This window comes from Polypterus senegalus, unplaced genomic scaffold, assembly GCF_016835505.1.
Source record: "Polypterus senegalus isolate Bchr_013 unplaced genomic scaffold, ASM1683550v1 scaffold_1439, whole genome shotgun sequence".
NCBI classification, from domain to species: Eukaryota; Metazoa; Chordata; class Cladistia; order Polypteriformes; family Polypteridae; genus Polypterus; species Polypterus senegalus.
In genome coordinates, this window is record NW_024377548.1 from 1 (window position 1) to 18047 (window position 18047).

An 18047-nucleotide genomic window follows, 5' to 3' on the forward strand; every position below is an offset into this window, starting at 1 on the left:
TTTGTTATTGCTGAGAGGAACACATTTTATTTATATTTCCAGGTTTTGTTATGCAGCATGTTCATATTTGAATTTGTATCATTTTGACAGGATATATTTTTATGGAGAGCAAAATCTTTTGGGATATTTAAAATTTAAGTTTATTTTTTATATAAAATTACATAAGAGTAAAGAAATTTGAATGTTTGTTCTTTTAACGTTTACTTTATTTCTAACTTGTATAATTTAGACAGGATATATTTTTATGGAGAGCAAAATCTTATAAGTTATTTAAGGTCTGAGTTGATTTATTCACGAATAATATTCTGTCCACTAAATAAAAATTCCTTCTATTTAAAATTTAAATACAAATTGAACAGAAATGATAGTTCATAATATCCAGGCAGACTTGCACGTAAGAGCGGGAGTCAAACGTTTTAACAAGCAGCGTATTGCACTGACACAAAATAGCCTGCCCATTTAATTATTTAGGAATGGATAAATAAATTAAGATTTTGTACAAATAATGTTTTTCATTTCTCTTCCTTCATGGATTCTGGCACCTCCAGCAACAGCTGCTCACACCCCAAAGACTGTATGTGTGTGTGTGTGTATATGTAGGGATAGATAGATAGATAGATAGATAAAGAATGAAAGGCGCTATATAACAGATAGATAGATAAAGTGAAAGGCGCTATATAACAGATAGATAGATCCATAAATCAATCGATCCTTTAAAATCAACTCCCAACTTATCCTCAGGAGAACTTCTAGGCGAGTAGATGCGCTTTACGCTCCTTTCAAAATGTGACATTTACTTTATTTTATTTTTTTTCCACATCTTCTTGTCTCCTCCGATCTCACACCAGTTTCTCAAATGCATTGCATTTTGTCGCAGCAGTGCAGATACCGATTTCTTGCGCCACTTCAACGACATTTCATTTCAAACCAGCTTCATATTTTCTTCTGAAAGCGTAGATCAGGGATGTTCTTACACTAAAGGTGTACGAGGGTGTGACACACAAAAAGCACAAATCAGTGCAAACGTCACTTCGGAACAGTGCGGGTATCACCGTGTGGTCACATAGGCACAAACATAGGAACACCCGCCGATAGAGCGCATTGCCACACCCACATAGTGCTCTGTGGCGACTCTCTCAGGTGGGCAGGCGTTGGCATATCACAATCTCTTAGACCAATAGTGAGAGATTTGCCAATTGGACTTACACCACCGACATTATAAAATATTACAAATCACACAGTAAAATCAAGGCCCGACTTCTCCGCGAGTGGATAAGATAAAGGAATGAGCGGCCAATGGTGGTCGACGCCTTACAAGTTAAGGTGGCAGCCCCAATGTATCCTCCAACAAAGCGGTGATAAAGCTCAACGCTTCCTCCAGCTCAGGACTGCAAGAACGGCACATGCAAGGCTTCAAGTGGCAAGTGAGAAGGTAAACCTTGATGTGAAGCAGGGTATCGCTCTCTTTAGTACCACACAGGCCATGGCACACTTGGAAAAATGTATACCCACTCTAAGTGTATTGCCATATCACACTGGCAAAGAGCACTGCAATTGGAAAGCAGGCAAAACAAACCGGACACTGGCGAGAAGAGGAGCTACAGGTGCAATATAAAGCCAAAGAAACCAACTCACCATTTCATCGAGGGCATAGCGTAAAAGTCCGTGTTCATACAGGATGAAGAACCTCCTCTGCCATTTCTGTGAGAGAAGAAGAAGAAGATGACGATGAGTAAAATCACATGTAAATGTACTGAAACTGGGCAGACCAACTGCCCAACAGCAGAAATGAGCAGCGGGCATCAGAAAGGTGGAGTGTAGACTTGTAAAGGGTGGCACACCAGGGTGACGTACGTGAACATGAAAAGCACAGGAGCCTGGCACATCAGGCTCCTCGAGATGATGGAGCAGACACCTTTAAACCTCCAGTGTTTAACTTCACATTTGATCGTCGCTTCTTATCATCTGACAAGAGTCGTCCTTCATGCAATCCCGAGTATCACCACCATCTTACCAAAGCTATCATGAAGTTTCACAGGGTGCCACTCGCACAACAGCAGCTAATATGCCCGAGTAGAAAGCCGTATATTATGTACATCTCATTTCTGAACGTGCGCACACACACACACGTTTATATCACAAACTAATTACGCTTACTTGTCAAAGACGGGTAGCTGAACACATCTGTAAGTATTTGATATTTGACACCATTTGCCCTCCGTGTTCTTCTTATACTTTTCTTCTCCTTGCACTTTCTCTCTCAGATGTGTTCCCATAAAGATCCGGTGGTCAAGAGGCCCCCATTACTGCACAAAGACCTCCCATCTCTGAAGGCCACTTGGACTGCACCCCGCTGGTATTCTTGACATCTTATTTCATTTGCACTTTGAATTCCCCTAAAGTATTGTGTCGCAATCCCCACCGCTGAGCCAGCAAAGCGACAAACACAGCCGGACAGCAGCAGCATCAGCAGCATCTTCTTATTCTAACACGGTAGGCAGATAAACTGTGTGTGTGTGTTACATTTTATACACTCGACCCTAACCCTAACCCTAACCCTAACCCCTCACACACTCGCTCATTATTCGAGCATACACCGTGGCTCTGTCTGCCCACACATGAACACCACGGGCTCTGTACAAAACAAACAAGAATACAATCTAAAGACAGACAGACAATGACAGGCAAGAGAGATCAATTAGAGCGAGAGACAGAGAGACGGAGCGAGAGACCCCAACGTGCCAACTCCAGAATTTTCCCTAAACGCCACTTGTGCCGGTCACCTGCTATTTTTAGGAGCCAGATGAACTCGGCTCACGTTAATAGCTTTCACAGAGCACACAGGAGACGAAGACAAATGGGGCACATCTGTTTTCCAGAGCGTCTCTTTCTCCAGCACTAGCGGCTCAACGTGGGGGTCCCACCAACAACCCTCCACAGCCTGATGATGGCCCTCAGCTCCAGGGGCTTAAGAGGTTTCATTTGGAGACGTGCAGCCTGCTGTTATGGCTGAAGACCAAGACTCGCTGCGCGTTAGCGGCGGACTAAACCGATGAAGGACCTGCCCGCCGCCACAGTGCTCTGACCGCACACAACTTACATGGACAACATCTTAGAAGGGAACACCGAGGGGCCGTCGGAGAAACGACATAACAACCCTGTCGGCCATTGAATCACAGGACACCAACAAACATTACAGCTCTTTTAACTCGTGTTATGGCAAGTGGGGCAGCGGGTGGCAAAGCAGTGGCCATCTTAAAACGCAGCCCAGGAAAGCCCTGTCGCAGTCGTAACGCAAGACGCCCCACAACACCACGTCGCCACATCACGTATCTCTGAAGCAGGCGGCACAATTGCACTGGAGGAAGGGGACGACGCCATACGACAATCTTCTCCTACTCTGCCCGGCCTCCTGGCACGACTGTGGCTCCCCACCACTCAGCTCTGGTAGATGTTAAAAGTCCGAATGGAGAAGGCAGAGAGCATCCAGGCCCATGGCTGGCACTTCAGTAAGTCACCCTGTGACATCCCTTACCAGGCTACGCGCCAATTGTGAACAACAAAAAGGACCCAAAAATGCAGCAATCGCACCTTTCATGTCACACGGCTTAACTGCAGAACGTAGATAAATGCCACACAAGGACTTTCATGACTGCCAGTTTCATGGCACACTGCTGTCCTCTAAGAAAAGCCCAACCCAGAAACAAAGATGGAGTCTGAAAAATGGACAAAGAACTCAGCAGCACAGGGCACAGTCCAAACCCGAGGTCAGCAGACAAAATGGGGAGACCAGAAACTGGAGAGAATCACGCAGGCAGGAAAGCCCACCCTGCGACGGGCGAATGTAGTGAATACGGAGGAGCTCAAGTCGGCATCAGGGTGGACCGGAGCCTTCAACTGGCCGACGCCAACAACATGGAGAGCAGAGCTGTGACCAGCTTGACCTAAAAGAGAAGAGAAGTAAAGGGATAATCGGAGCGACTGGCCGAGATCACTGCCGCTGTGTTTCCCATAAGCATAGCATGGCTGAAGTGTGGCGGGCTCTCACCCTCGCCCTCGCCCGGAGCGTCTGAGCGCCACGTGATGTGGCAAACGTTTTGAGGATGGGACGATGGGACCAATCAGCTGCTTTGACTTGTAGCACCTTTCAGGTGAAATGACAGCAAGACGTTTACAACGTGTAGGCCCAGGACGGGAGCAGAGCCCTCACGGTCACTCTGAATGGGACGGCCGTGGCTCGAGCGTTAGGGGAGCGCCCAGTTGGGGGGTGCGCCCAGTTAGGGGGGTGGGGGGGGGAGCTGCTAAATCAACAGACTACTCTGCCAAATGCACATGAGTGGCACCTGCTGGGTTTCTGATGCCAGAGGAGTGAAAGTGCACCAAATGGTAAGTATGGGAGCAGCTGGGATGCCGTCTCTGGTTACAGGTACACCACTGCTGTGAATGCCAATCTGTGATGGCCAGCTCATTGCTTTACGCGAGGTACCCCTGGAATTTGCACAAAGGCTGAATTCCAGGAATTCTGAACTCATGGATTGCCCCCCAGCCAAGAGGGTCAAGTCTTAAAGTGCAGTAAGCCGAAGGAATGAGTACGACGTGGCATTTGAAATTTCCACTAAACGTTACTAACCGACTAATATTTCCTGCATGTGCCAACATAAACCCTAACAGCAGGAGGCCAAATCCCATAAAGCCGATGAAGCCCCTCGTTGACAAACCTGATTTGAAAAGCAGCTAAAGGTGAGAGTCCTTTTGTAAAGGACTGCATGCCATGCTGAATCATCTCTGGAATCACCAGTTCATGTGGCACCAGTACAACAGAGGTTTTCATTTTGATTCTGGCCATACTGATTTAAAAGCACCCTCCTGAGACCCTCACCATGACACTGGTTTGGGGTCTTGAGGGCTGGATTGATATTTGGAGGTCAGAAGTTCGAGATGTGTGCCCAAGATAAACCGGTTTAAGTGGAGGAGTCAGGCAAAGAGCAATCGAGAATTCGACCCCTCATTAGTGCTCTAATGACATCATCACTGGTGCCAGGCCTAGGAATGCCACGTGGTGCCAGGGTAACATATATAATGTGGTTGGGCTCAGCCTACAAAAGCAGCAGAGACCCTCTGTGTGGGCACACCGCCTCCAAGGTGAAGGATGAGTACAATGACGGCTAATAAACAGGCAAGACAGAGATGGACCAGCCACACTAGATGTTGGCAGAACAAACTGGCGCATGTAACTTTCTAGCGGGTGAAGAGCTGGATGTCGTGCAGGGGGTTAAATACCAGCAAAACGTATTCAGACTCGCTGGGTGTGGAACCAGACTTGTTGATCATGGGTGGTCTTTCGGGGATACACACAAGCAGCTGAACGGGAGCCATACACCTGGGGGTTTGCTCTGGAGGGTGAGAGGGTCACCTCATCCATGAGTGGCACAGGGTAAAACGTCGACTGGTGCATACATGGAACAGCAAACAACTACTCCCAGCATTCCACCTGTTTAGAAACACTAGACTGGGTGCTCAAGATGGCACCAATAAATTTCCCCCTGAGTGGGACCTTCAATGCTCATGATTGGAATGATGGCGACACCGAGATGGGCAGGATTGCAAAGGAAGGCCTGACAGATCCAAACTCAAGCTGTGAATCGTTCCTGGATTTCTGACTAGTCACGTCTTGGATGCCCACGTTTACGTGTAAGTTTGGCTGGAAAAAGAGCATCCTGGGCCAAAGGGCAACGAGAGACTTTGATGTCATCTGATCTTAAGCTACCATCATCTGGGCATTCAGAGAAAACCTGATCCTGAAGTGCCAACGGATTATTAAATGGCACACTGGCTCCAATGCACAGAGCACCTGCTGGACAACAAGTGGACAGTGAGCACTGACTGGGAACACAACTGAGCGGAGACCTAAACTCCCATCCTCCTAATGAACTTCGTCACCACAGGAGGGGTGGAAAATGGTGACACCAAGGGGGTCGTTGCACTGGAGTGGTTCACAGCTTTAAATGTGAGAACGTGGATCTCTCTCTGAAAAGAGGGGCTTGTTCTTTACAAAGTAAGGGTCTCGCTCAATAGCGAGGTGATCGAGCAAATGGCCTAAGAATTGGTTCGGATGCAGTAGATTCACAGCCATCTTACTAAACTATGGTGGGTAAGGGAACTGCATGGTGACCCAAAGAATGAGAACCCAGGTGCCAATGGCTGAAATGAGACTCCCAGGCATTAGGAAGACTAAGGAAGACTAAGGAATACAGGAGGACCTCAGGGAAGAACGCATGCTTTAGGCATGAAGTGTAGCCACCTGGGAGAAGACCAAGGGTCAGGCCTGAGACAGCATAGAGAGGTCAGAGATCTCAGCTGTCCTGGGAGCATCAGGATGGATGGATGGATGGATACTTTATTAGGTTTAGGAAACCCCAGGAAACGCTGGAGGAAGCTTCTGGAGTCAAGGAGGCCCACTTCTGCAACCTTGACCAGTAAAACTGAGTAAATCGGGGATGTGGCCACAGTAAAATAAAATAAAATAAATAAATAAATAAATATGGATGAGATCATTCACTGACGAGCCACAAAACTCTCCCACGGTCACAAATCTTGTTTTTGAACTAGGGGGCTTTGCCCCCTGCTTGCTTCGCTCGCCAACCCCCTGGCGGGCACTACGCACTAAGCCTCTTTGCGGTTCTGCGGCTCGTGGATGTACAATTTACTAACTAACTATTTTACATTACAGCGAGTAATGAACCATATTAAAAAGAGTAAAACGTAACAAAGTAAGTGATGTCTCATGTGGTGTTACGAGGTACTCGGTGCGTAATACGATTTCGTTCTGTTTGGCTTTGAAATTAACACGCAAACCTTTACAACAATGACTGTAAAACTTCAGTAAAAACTATTTTTGGAATGAACTTTTCATCAAAATCGCACTGAATTGAGATTCTGTGTTTGGACTTTTGTGACAACGAAATGTAGAACTGCTGGGAGTGAATATCAATTCATTTGAAGAAGTCATTTTATGTAACAGAGAGAAGGTTTGTCCCTGTGATTTGTTAATTGTCATAACAAAAGCGATTCTAACAGGAAACTGTAGACGTTTTAATACGACTGGCATATCGAGATCTCCTTTGGGGTCTCATGTCGTTAGTGAAGATGGACTACACTACCTTTCATGGACACGTCCTCCGTTCTACAGTAAGACAGACCAGACGGTGTTAACGGTTGTAGATCTTCTTCATGAAGTTGTAAGTTGATGTTTTCATCTTCCTCACCATCACCATCAACTGTTCCAGTATAGTCTATCGATACGCATTTCACTAATTTGCCGTGTAAACGATTCCAATTTCTGGCGTGAACTCGTTTGACTTCCCAGTTTCTTGGTGCCAGGATTACCGGCGTACTCACTTTTTCTGTTGTTAACCCTTCGTGATGGAATTCTTCAATAAGATTTGGACATAACTGGGAACTTAAAGTGAGGCAAATGTTAACATTTATAAGAGCGAATCTGTCAAAAGCATTCACACCAATGAGAGGCGAGTGGACTGCGGGCAAGGCTGAATATGATTGACAGGAGGGCGGGACTTGAAAACATCTCATGGCCAAAGTCTCGTCTCGCGGGAGTTGAAAAAAATGTTCCAAAAAGTCTCGTGTCATCCCGGGATTTTTCGATATAATCAAGAGCTCTATCTTTGTAAGCCCTTTGGGATGATATCTTGGCACCCTGCCCGGGACTGGTTCCTGCCTTGTGCCCTGTGTTGGCCCCAGCAGAACCCCATGACCCTGTGTTCGGATTCAGCGGGTTGGCAAATGGATGGAGATGTAAAAATAAACCAGGGCTTCAGTTCCGTGGTGGACAGACCCTAACCTGCCATTTAATGCCATAGCTTGGTGGTGATCTAAAAGTGGTCACTGCCTTTTGAGCCCCTCACCTCAATGCATGCCAGAGAGAAGACAGACGCTGTAATGGAGGACGCAGGTGAAGACGACGATATGCTTTAGCCCGGTTCTCTCTCGGCTGCTTTTGAGTTTCAGTATCGGTGGGCTGCTGATGACAGAATCTAACGAAACAAATAAAACGCAAGCCAATTAAAATCAAGGCGACACACAAAGTCCTGCTAGCAACACTAAAGAGTTAACAGTGGAGACAGTGGAGGGGATGAACGCCTGCGGCCCTCCAGGAACTGACTTTGACACCCTGACCTCCAGTTAACTGCGGCAAAACGGGCGGGGGGGCCGACGCCATCCTCATTTAGTGCCATCCCAGGGGCTCGTCAATCGGCCAGGGGCTCCCGGACTTGCAGCCCGATATGTGACAGCTGTCACTCAAGGGCGCACGTGACAATGTCCAGGAGTTACCCATCATGCAGTGTTAGCATTTCTTGCAATCAATCACAGAAAAACTTGTCATGAAGTAATAAAGGGTCTCCGTGTAGCCGGGAGTCACTGTGACGTGGGGGCAGCACTGCTGTCTTTGGCAAACACTCCCAACTGCAAGTCCGTGCATTCCTCTCATCTGCGCCTTTTCCTTTTTCGTCTCTTTTCCCACCGCTCACTGCCTCGAGTTCAGAGGAGCCCCGGAGATGATCCATACAGCCTGGCAGTGCAGGATTTTGGCGGTTTGTTTTTGGAGCAGGTAATAACAGCTTGGGGCTTGTTATGCCAACGCAATTCCCTGCTTGGAGTTGGGCCAGCCTGGCGTAACAAGCACTTGGCACTCTCGCTCCTGGCCGGGGGGACCTCAGCATTCATCAGTCAGGTGACTCACTGTCTCCAACATGCCTGAAATGGGAAAGCGGCTACAGTCGGCACTTATGAATCAGCGGCCACAACTCAGGCAGACGTTCAGCTTCACTCGGCCCGACGACAAGCCCTCAACCTCTCATCTTGTGAGAGAATTCCAGTAGCCCTACAAAGCAGTCCGGGTGCAGACACGCGTCCCCCCTCTGTACCCCCACAGCCCCCTCTGGGCGTCAGGAGTGGGCCTTCTGTTTTACAGGCAAGTCAAGAGAGGAAAGGGTTAAACCGGCCAGCGACACTTCGGGAAAGAAACCGGCGGCAGGAAACGACAGCTCGACCTCGTCACTCCACCTTTAGGGTGCTATGGTGTCCAGTAAAACGTGCACTTGTGTGGGCCACAAACTGCCGTCTCCAATACCTGCCATTGGGGGAAAAGCTGGCACAAAAATGGGCATCACTCACTCTCTAAATAGGACTACCATGCCACCCCAGCGGCAAAGTTGGAATGGTGGGGCGACCCTCTCCCTTTAAAATTCAAAGACGCCATCCTGACACACACTTGGATTCTTCTTGTATAGAAACGTCTACACGTGGAAGTCTGTCTGTCCGTCCGTCCGTCCGTCCGTGTCCGTCCGGAAGTGACAGGTGGAGTCGGCTACTCTGCGGATACGCAAGCGAAGACAGCACATCGGCAAAACTAAACCTCCGAAGACAGAGTCCCTCGCTGATCCGCTATATCAGAAGTGTGGCGAGGACGTCAGCAAAAAAATGGCAGCCCTTTTACTTTTCGTCCTGCCACTAACAACACAAGCGAGGCGACCACATCAGTAAAACGCAGAGAGACAGCAGCTTAGCCGTTAATTCACAAGCGCCGCGAGTACGAGGACAAGACGACGACTCCTAGCAGAGACGCCCAGAGGACTTCCTCTCCATTTCACTTTTTGTTTTCTGATCATTTTAGTTTCTAGGACCTCCGGGCTTTATAGAGAAGAACAAGTGGCTACGAGAACCAAACTAAACGAGGGGGCTTGGCCAGAGGATTAGTAAAATCTGGACACGTACAAACGAAAAAGGACTACTTATTGGCGTCAAAATCACTAAATTCTATAAAAATGTAAAAGAAAAATTAATGATTATTTAACAGTACAAATCATGAAAGAAGAAGAAAGTATTTCCTCTCTTAGCGATTGGAGTATTCCTGTTAAACGGATGTCCACTGAGCTCGACGAGGACTTAGAAGAGACGAAATAAACGAGCCATTTGACTTCACTGGCAAAAACCTTCAAATTTAAGTTTACAATTTAAAAACAGAACAACAACCTGAAAATCTAATAACATCACATTAAAGTCCGATAAATTCTGAAAAGAATGACGGCAAACATAGATACGTAGGTTTTTAAATAAGCCTGAGTTAACGCGTGACATAAAACGGTGCACTTTTAGACTACAGACAGACAGACAGACAGACGACGAGTACGCGACACGTGTTTCACCCTCATTTGGGCTCATCAGGCACAGACACTCCAGTGGTCCCCACATTAGAGTCAGACATGACACACACACACACACACACACACACACACACGTCTTTGTATTACTTGACAATAAACTACACAACACTCTGTGATCCGCTTCTCGCAACTCAAACAGGGACTGGTAGACCAACCACATGTGTTACCTGGCAGGAAAGCAGCCATACATACGATCAGGTCGGGACTCAGACTACGAATACAAGATAGAGAGAGCGAGAGTCGATAATGCGCACAAGAGTCCAGCAGCTCAAAGCCGGCCACATCTCTCTATTATAAAGACCATCCTGGGACGGGACGAGACCTTTCAGAGGGTCCTGCGAGACAAGACTTTGTGCCCAGAGATTTCAGCAGACTCGGGGCCAGAAATAAAAGACAAAGAGCAGCAGACAAAGCAGAATGTCAGAAAGCGTTCAGACACCTTGGCGCAATACACAAGCAGAGCAGGTTGGAGATCATAGAAGTATGAAAAGTCAGAAGTCTCAAAACACTGAGAGTAAAGATCGCATTGGCGCAAACAGATGAAGTGAGCGATTACTCGGTGACATAACAGAACAGTGAAAAGAGCTGGAATAGAGAAGTGACACGACAGAAGGTGACACGACGGAAGTGACACGACAGGAGTGACACGACAGGAGTGACACGACAGGAGTGACACGACAGGAGTGACACGACAGGAGTGACACGACAGACGCATGTGGAGATCGTTTGGCTTGACACTTTCCATCGCAGACTTGTAGATCGTCTCATTCGTGTTTCTTCCCAGTCGTATCTGCGATTGGCTATTTAGTGACTACGATAATCTGTTTGCGTCGTTCAGTGCTCAGAACGTAGATTTACTCGATTCAGGGGCACACGCTATGAGAATCTGAGGTCCCACAACAACTAAAGCCACGCCAAGCTTCATTCCGATTAAACCCCAAATGGGTCAGGTTTATATTCATGATCACGGAGAAGCGATCCAACAAAGAATCAAAAGAGTTCAACGATCGGACGTATTAGTAACTACAGCCAGTAATGGATACAAACCCACACGTCCAGAAGTATCCCAATTTATCTGAAAAACACGGACAAAGACATTTTCTTGGATTTCTATATGAATCCGAAAGATCACGCTGGCATAGATAATAAACCAACACGTGACAAACTGGCAGCGATGCCAGACAGAGATATCAAAGATAGAGTTGATTGTCACGTTTATCCAAAAGCACAGCACGATTCGTCACACGCGGCAGATCCGGTAAATGACGAGCGTGTAGGGCCTGCACGGGGGTTGGCGAGCGTGGCGAGCAGGGGGCAAAGCAAAGGAGGGCACAACCAACGAGGCATTTACAAACTGCTTTGAAAATTCAAATGAGAGCACAAAGCCCAAGCTGAACCTTCAGCGCCGATGACATGGCGTGCGGCGCCACAGGACATCGTCGGTCTGTGCTCTCATTGTAGAGCTACGCAAGTGACCGCGTTGTGCTTCATCGCAGGGCAGTGTTCACTGTGGAAAGGCGCCATACAGAACTCACCAGCTGGCATCCCACACACAAAATAAGGAAGCTGGCACAGCAATACAAGAGCTCCATAAGCAGGACCTTCCTCCCACAGCATGGCACCTCTGATCATCTGGCTGGCAGCAGTTTCCTCCATCCAAGGGGTCCCCATGTCCAGACCCTCTGAGCCGATTTCACCGTCCGCACTAAACTAATCCATCTTCACATTCCGCACACCTTGGCTTCTGATAGAAGGCTAAACCATAAAGTAAAGGCAATTTGAAAAGGACACCGAGACAACAGCAGATAGAAGCTGGCACAATAGAACAAGCTGGCGATGCCTCGTGGGCAGGTCGAAGACGTATGGCACAGCACAGCACAGCACAGCACTCTGACACGAGTCTAGTTGGAGCCAAGGTCACACAAACACAGACACTCCACTGCCGGATTGCGCCATCGCCGATTTCTTTGGGCAGAGGGAGTGAAATCTGCTGAAATCCACCAAAGGACGTTGGCACAGTAAGGAACTGAAAACAGCAGAACTCAACAAAACGTTTATGAGCGGGTAGAAGAAACGTGCCAAGGCCAGGAGCCACCTGTCCACCAGCCCTTCATCTTACAAGCTCGATGAGGACGAGGATGGCACAGCGTGCCCAGGGACCGCTCAGCTACATGCCTTTTGTGACACACAGAACTGCAGAGCACTTGGCACGACGGTAGGTGACAGAACACCGTCACACACATCAGCTCCTGGCACCACAGTCAGCGAGGCGTCTTCAGGGACTGCCACCTGGACAAGCTCAGGTGCTTGGGCACAAACTAGCTGGTCCGTGAATACGCGCCACGACTCTGACACAAGGATGTAAACACGTGACGCCAGATATTATGGGATGTAAGCAAAGGAGGGCAGGCAGCAACGGGCACGACAAGGTTGAAGAGGAAATCACAGAACACGGAGTGAACATTTGAGCCCATGCCAATGCAGGAATAGGAAATGGGCACAGGGCTGGCAGATGAAGAGCAGGTGCTCAGGAGGGCCAGACATTTCAAGAACCTGCGGGCAACTCACTGTCAGTGTCGGGCTCATCAGAACTGTGGAATGCAGATACCAATCCACGAGCCTGGAAACAATCGTGTGTGTGTGTGGTGCCACCTGGAGATGGCATTTACTATAAAAAGAAGAATTTACTCTTGACCCACATCAGTTAAGAAGCAACTAACAAAGGCAGGAAACTGAAAACATGCGAGAGGATAATGGACCCCCCACTGCCCACCACTACCCACTGCCTGGCAGAGAGAGACTGGCCAGGAGTTCACAGGTCCTAGCGTCGCCCCGGCTGCACGCTCTATGGAAACACTCGGAGTGGCAGGCCCCCCCCATGCCACATAGACTTGCTACCCGCAGGACATGTGTGCGAGTTTTGCTTTTTTTTTCCCCTTCTTTGTTCAGACTGATAGGCCGAGGTGTTAAATTTCAACACGCAGTTTGAAAAAAGGAGGCTATTAATAAAGAATGAAGACGGCTTTGTGTGGTAAAAGTCACTGGGGACCCTCGACGGAGTGCCAGCCGGACCCAGTTTGACGAGCCAAACACACAGAAACGGCATCTGCTCATTCCAGGACACCGAGGCCGGCAGTGGGCCATCACCCTGCCAATGAGCTGCTAGCCGCTGACCCGGCACTCACAGGGCTGCTACAAAATGCCAGGCCTGTCTTGGCTCCATGCCACCTGCAGCGTCTCCCCAATCCCAGGTGCCCCTCTCGTGTGTGTGTGTGTGTGTGTGTGTGCAGGACTCCCATATGCCAGCGGTTGGTAACCGTTTGTCAGTTCAGCACGAAGCCACACATGGCAGAGGCTGGCACATCCCGATGTACTGCCACTCAGTGAGTGACCACAGAACGCGAGGGGGCCTCCTTCCCTTAACTATCGCTGGACTTTGGTCCCAACCTCAGAAAAGGCCCTCGCCACTTCAAAGGGGGGGCCGACGTGCAAACATCCACCGCGCGGTCAGCTGACATCGTGAGGCCTTTCTGTCAGAAAGCAGCCAAGTTGGGCTTGACAAAGTTTTACTGGTTTAGGGAGCGAGAAAGAGCGCAAGGGGTCACGTGACGGAAATCAAGGGGTCAGTGTGACGCGACACACAAGGACAGCAGTGACCGGCCACTCGGAGAATCTGCTCAGTCCAATTCAGGGTCATGCGGGCAGAGATACACAGTCAAGTGAGCCCACTGCACCTCCACCACGTCCAAACGAGGGGGGCTACGCCAACACAAACCACGGACAGGCACAGTCGGAGAACAGAAAGGGAAGTCGGAGGCGCCACACACATCTGTGGGGAAATTCTGCAGAAACGAATCTGTGCGCGTCAGCAGGAGGGCCAGGCGCACAAGTGATGTGACACGGGACTGACGAGACGATCGAAAGTCACCTCGGTCACAGTCGGGATCACCAGGCAGGGCACAGATACAAGGAAGTCAGACCTCAAAGTAAGGACCTGCACATCGGCGCTGGCACCGTGCGTTACGGCAAGCGAGGCTCAACTGCGCCACCGCGTCCACGGCACGCTCATGTGATCCCAGCCTCACGAAGTCCACATTGCCTTTTGTGTCACTTACGACGAGTCAAGTGGCATCGCGCCAACTCGTGATCTGATGATGTAAGGGGGCGTTCATGCTATGTGGCTTTGCACCCCGGGCAGGTCTGTTGGCACGCAATGCCTAAAAGGAGGCATCTTCTTCACATAAAGTGGGCACTTGCAGCCCAAAGTGAAAACAGACGGTCCTGTGCCAACATGTTTTTAGATGACGACGACGATGACATCGGCTCCAGGGGTGTCACATGCTGCACTACCCAGCAGCCTTGCTTTCTCCTCCAAAGACTTGACCCCGCGCTGCCATAGACGTGGCGGGCGTTTAACTTGGGCTTGGAGGAGCAGTGCCAGATCAAGCCTGGTCATTTGTAGGATTAAGAACATGAATGTCTTCTACTCTAAAAGCTACAAGGCAGGAGTGGCATACAGTTGGCACAATGGCCATTGGTTCACCAAGAGTTCTCACCGTCACCACCACCAAAAGGTCACCCTGTGCATAAAGCAAAGGTAACAGCTGCTGCGCAGAAGGTGGCACACGGCCCTGGATACGGAGAGCGTCACCTCATCGTGTGCTACTTGGCAGCCAGCGAGCGAGCGAGCGGATCTCCTTCTGCCGACTCCAATGTCTGCTGTGCACAGAGGACCAAAGGCTGGCACCCGCTGGACAGACCGGCTGACCGACCGACCGGCCAGGACAGCCTCTGCGGTGGACTCAGGAACATACAGGCCAGGGGGGCCGGGGATGCGAGTCGACGATGGAAGAGCGACACGCGACCCAAAATGAAAAGGGCCAGCTCAGAGCGCATGGCATCGGAAATAGGCTGCAAGACAGGGCCTGGCACAGGAAAGACAACCCATACACCCAGTCTCTGAACCCAGCAGCCCACAGAGTGAGACACGAGACTGGAGCCCACCCCGGACGGGACGCAATGCCCACAAGAACGTTCTTACCCTGCTCCTCTGCACCGGGTTGTCAAAATCCGTTCCCTCAGGCGCCAGAAGCAGCCAACCTCCATAAACGGGCTTTGCCTAAAATGCAAGAAATAAAAAGGATCAGTTTAGGCAGACTTCAAAACGAGGGCTCACAAATGGAAAGCATCCCAGAAACACCGCCGCAGCTTCTTAAAGGTCCCGTTTAGAAAGGCGGCCTCCGTGTTAAACGATCGCGACGTCAGCTCCGGCCGAGGCGGCTTTACATCCTGCGCAGGTTGGCTTGAAGATAAGATGCCTTCCCGTCTTACGTGATCTTCAGGTCCATTTTAACAAAGCCCGGAGGTTCCCCGTGTGGCTGCCGGTTTTTGATCCAGCCAGATTCCCAATTTCTGATCCAAACGGATTTCATTTGCTGCATTTCGAGAGGCTCCGCATTTGGATTTTTACAAGACGTTTAGATTGTTTTGTACAGAATTCGGTTTTGTTATTTATTGTTTCTCAAGAATTCCAATTAAAAACGAGCAGAGCCCACCGGACAGACGACCCTGGGTGACGAGCGGCTGCTAATACTTCAGCGTCAGACCCCCTGAATAGTAAACAGCGGATCAAATTACCAGGACACCTGGAAAAGCACAACGCAAATAACGTTAGCAACTGAAAAACTACAATTTGTCTCCGTATCTGCTTAGCAGATTTTAATCAAAATTTACCAAACTTAATTAACTTTGTCATTTCTGCGCTGACCCCAAAATACAGAAAGTGAGGAAAAAAAAAAAAAAAAACGGGCTCCACGTTAGGTGGCCTAAGAACCCGCAGCCCCAGGACGGAGCTCGAGGAGCCCCACTTCAGCCTCTAGCGCCTTTCACGGCCCCTGAAGAGCAGACCACCGACTCGAATCAAAATGAAGTGAAGCTGCACACGAAACACGGGAGCTGCTCTCTCGTGTATATAGCGCCTTGAGGGACATCCCATCAGAAAAGCGGGGGCTCCGACTGACGCGCTTCATTCACACGTCACCAGCTTTCAAATATAGCGCCCTGCTTGTCTGGGCACAGCGGCTACTTAAATCACCTTCGCTGCCAGGCTTTAGGAGTCCCTTTAGGTGCAATTTCACTTTATAGCGCCTTTGGTTATCTACGCACGTCAAGCTCTCTTTGACCCACGAGGACCCCAGCGGCACCATTTATGGCCTTCATCAGCGTCAAGGCGCTATAGGCGCTTGGTTAACATCCCTCTTTCTCCCCCGTCACACGGCGTCGGCCCTTGACGGAGCCGCCGCCGAAACCAAGTGAGCCAAGACCCCGCGGCACTCACCTGGCTCAGATCCTCGTCGATGAGCGCGTGCGACTCCCGCGGCTTGAAGCAGTTCTGACACTTGCTTTTGTTGAAAATGTTCGCCTGGAATTTCCGACAGGGGTTCTCCTTTGCAGACATGTTGCCGTGACGGTGCGGAGGAGAAGAGCGACAGCCCACCGTGATGCCGAGCGGGCCCGTCGGCCGACCCAAGCGTCTCAGGCGCAGGCTCCCTCGGCTCTATTGGCGCGAGACGCACCGCCTGCTCGCTCGCTCGCTCGCTCGCTTTCTCTCTCGCTCTCCCTCAGGCGCGCATTGCCAAGCCGTCCCGCTGTCGCCGAGCTCCTCAACTTTGTCGTCGCAAACTCCTGAATAAGTTGGACTCTTTTCCAAAGCGGAGGGATCCAGGTGCCCAAACAAATGTCATTCCAGCCGCCGGGCTGCGACTGCTGCGGAGTCTTTCCCCGTTTTTTATTTCTTTCTTCTTTTTTTTTTTTCCTTAAGAGGCGCGTCCGCTGTCCATGTCAGCTCCGAGCAGTCCTCTCTTGGAATGCCAGTAATTCCCAGCTGCGTGCGTCGGAGTGCGGCTCCCAGTGTCCATGTCACCGGCCGTGGAGCGTGCGGGGTTACATCGGCTCTGGGCTCATGTCAGCTTGTTGAGCCACCTCCAGCCCCAGCTCCAGCGACAGGGCAACAGCTGCGTTCACCAACTCCCCGCTGGCCTGCCCCACCGCCTTGCAAATGGGAGCCTGGCTGCAGCAACGCATTGATGCTTCGCATTGAACTCTCGGGCAGAGAGCTGGAACAATTCCACAGGGAGCGCGGGGAGGCGGAGAGTGACGTGTCTGCTGACCAATCGCAAAAAGGCTGCATACCCGGTCGCGCGCCAAATGGGTGCGCTCGGGCCAATAGAAAAAATACCCGAAGCGACGAGGGGCGGACCCTCGTGCAAGTTTGGTGGACGGTCCAAAGTCTCGGTCGAAACCACTCACTTGACAAGAGGGGGGGGTGGGGGGTAAGGAAGTGGAATTTGACTGACAGCCGTCATCGCGAAGCGGGCGTTTGCTGCCAGCCAGCGGCCCCCTGCACTCCGTCGTAAACGGGAGGTGACGAGCTGGCCACTTCTAGCTCTGTTTCGAAGGGGTCTTTTTTTCTCATTTCGCGGGGTCGTGGTACATCCCACGAGTTTCAAATTATTTTCAATCAGCTGGAATAACAGTTCTGCATTGCAGGAGAGGCGCAGGCGAAGCGCAGCCCGTGGAGGAGCTGCAGACAGCTGACATCTGTTGGCATCTCGAGGGATCGACCGAAACGGGACAAGAAAGATGGGAACGGGTTGGGGGCTTGGGGTGGCAATGGTAAGAACCCCAAAGGCAGTTTTTAAGCCTATTCGGTACGTATCACTACCACCCAATTCTTCCTCGATTGCCCGGCGGATGTCCGTTTACTCCGAGACTGTGATGGGCACGTTGGCACTTGCGGCTCTTCTT

At 50.1% G+C, this 18047-nt stretch overlaps 1 protein-coding gene across 1 annotated transcript; it reads right to left on the reverse strand.

Annotated features, from left to right (window-relative positions):
• Positions 1–1283: 1283 nt before the first annotated feature.
• Positions 1284–17371, reverse strand: LOC120519340 (myosin phosphatase Rho-interacting protein-like). The gene is made up of 3 exons (XM_039742451.1): positions 16579–17371; positions 15283–15360; positions 1284–1701 (listed from the first exon to the last, which is right to left on the reverse strand). The coding sequence occupies exons 1-3, from the start codon at positions 16696–16698 to the stop codon at positions 1531–1533; spliced, it is 369 nt and encodes a 122-aa protein (XP_039598385.1). The 5' UTR covers positions 16699–17371; the 3' UTR covers positions 1284–1530.
• Positions 17372–18047: the final 676 nt, after the last annotated feature.

Coding starts and splice junctions, on each gene's coding strand:
- LOC120519340 (XM_039742451.1), bottom strand. CDS start 16,698: ATGTCTGCAAAGGAGAACCCCTGTCGGAAATTCCAGGCGAACATTTTC. Junction 15,361..16,578: donor TCGACGAGGATCTGAGCCAG/GTGAGTGCCGCG, acceptor CTTGCATTTTAG/GCAAAGCCCGTTTATGGAGG. Junction 1,702..15,282: donor ACCCGGTGCAGAGGAGCAGG/GTAAGAACGTTC, acceptor CTTCTCTCACAG/AAATGGCAGAGGAGGTTCTT.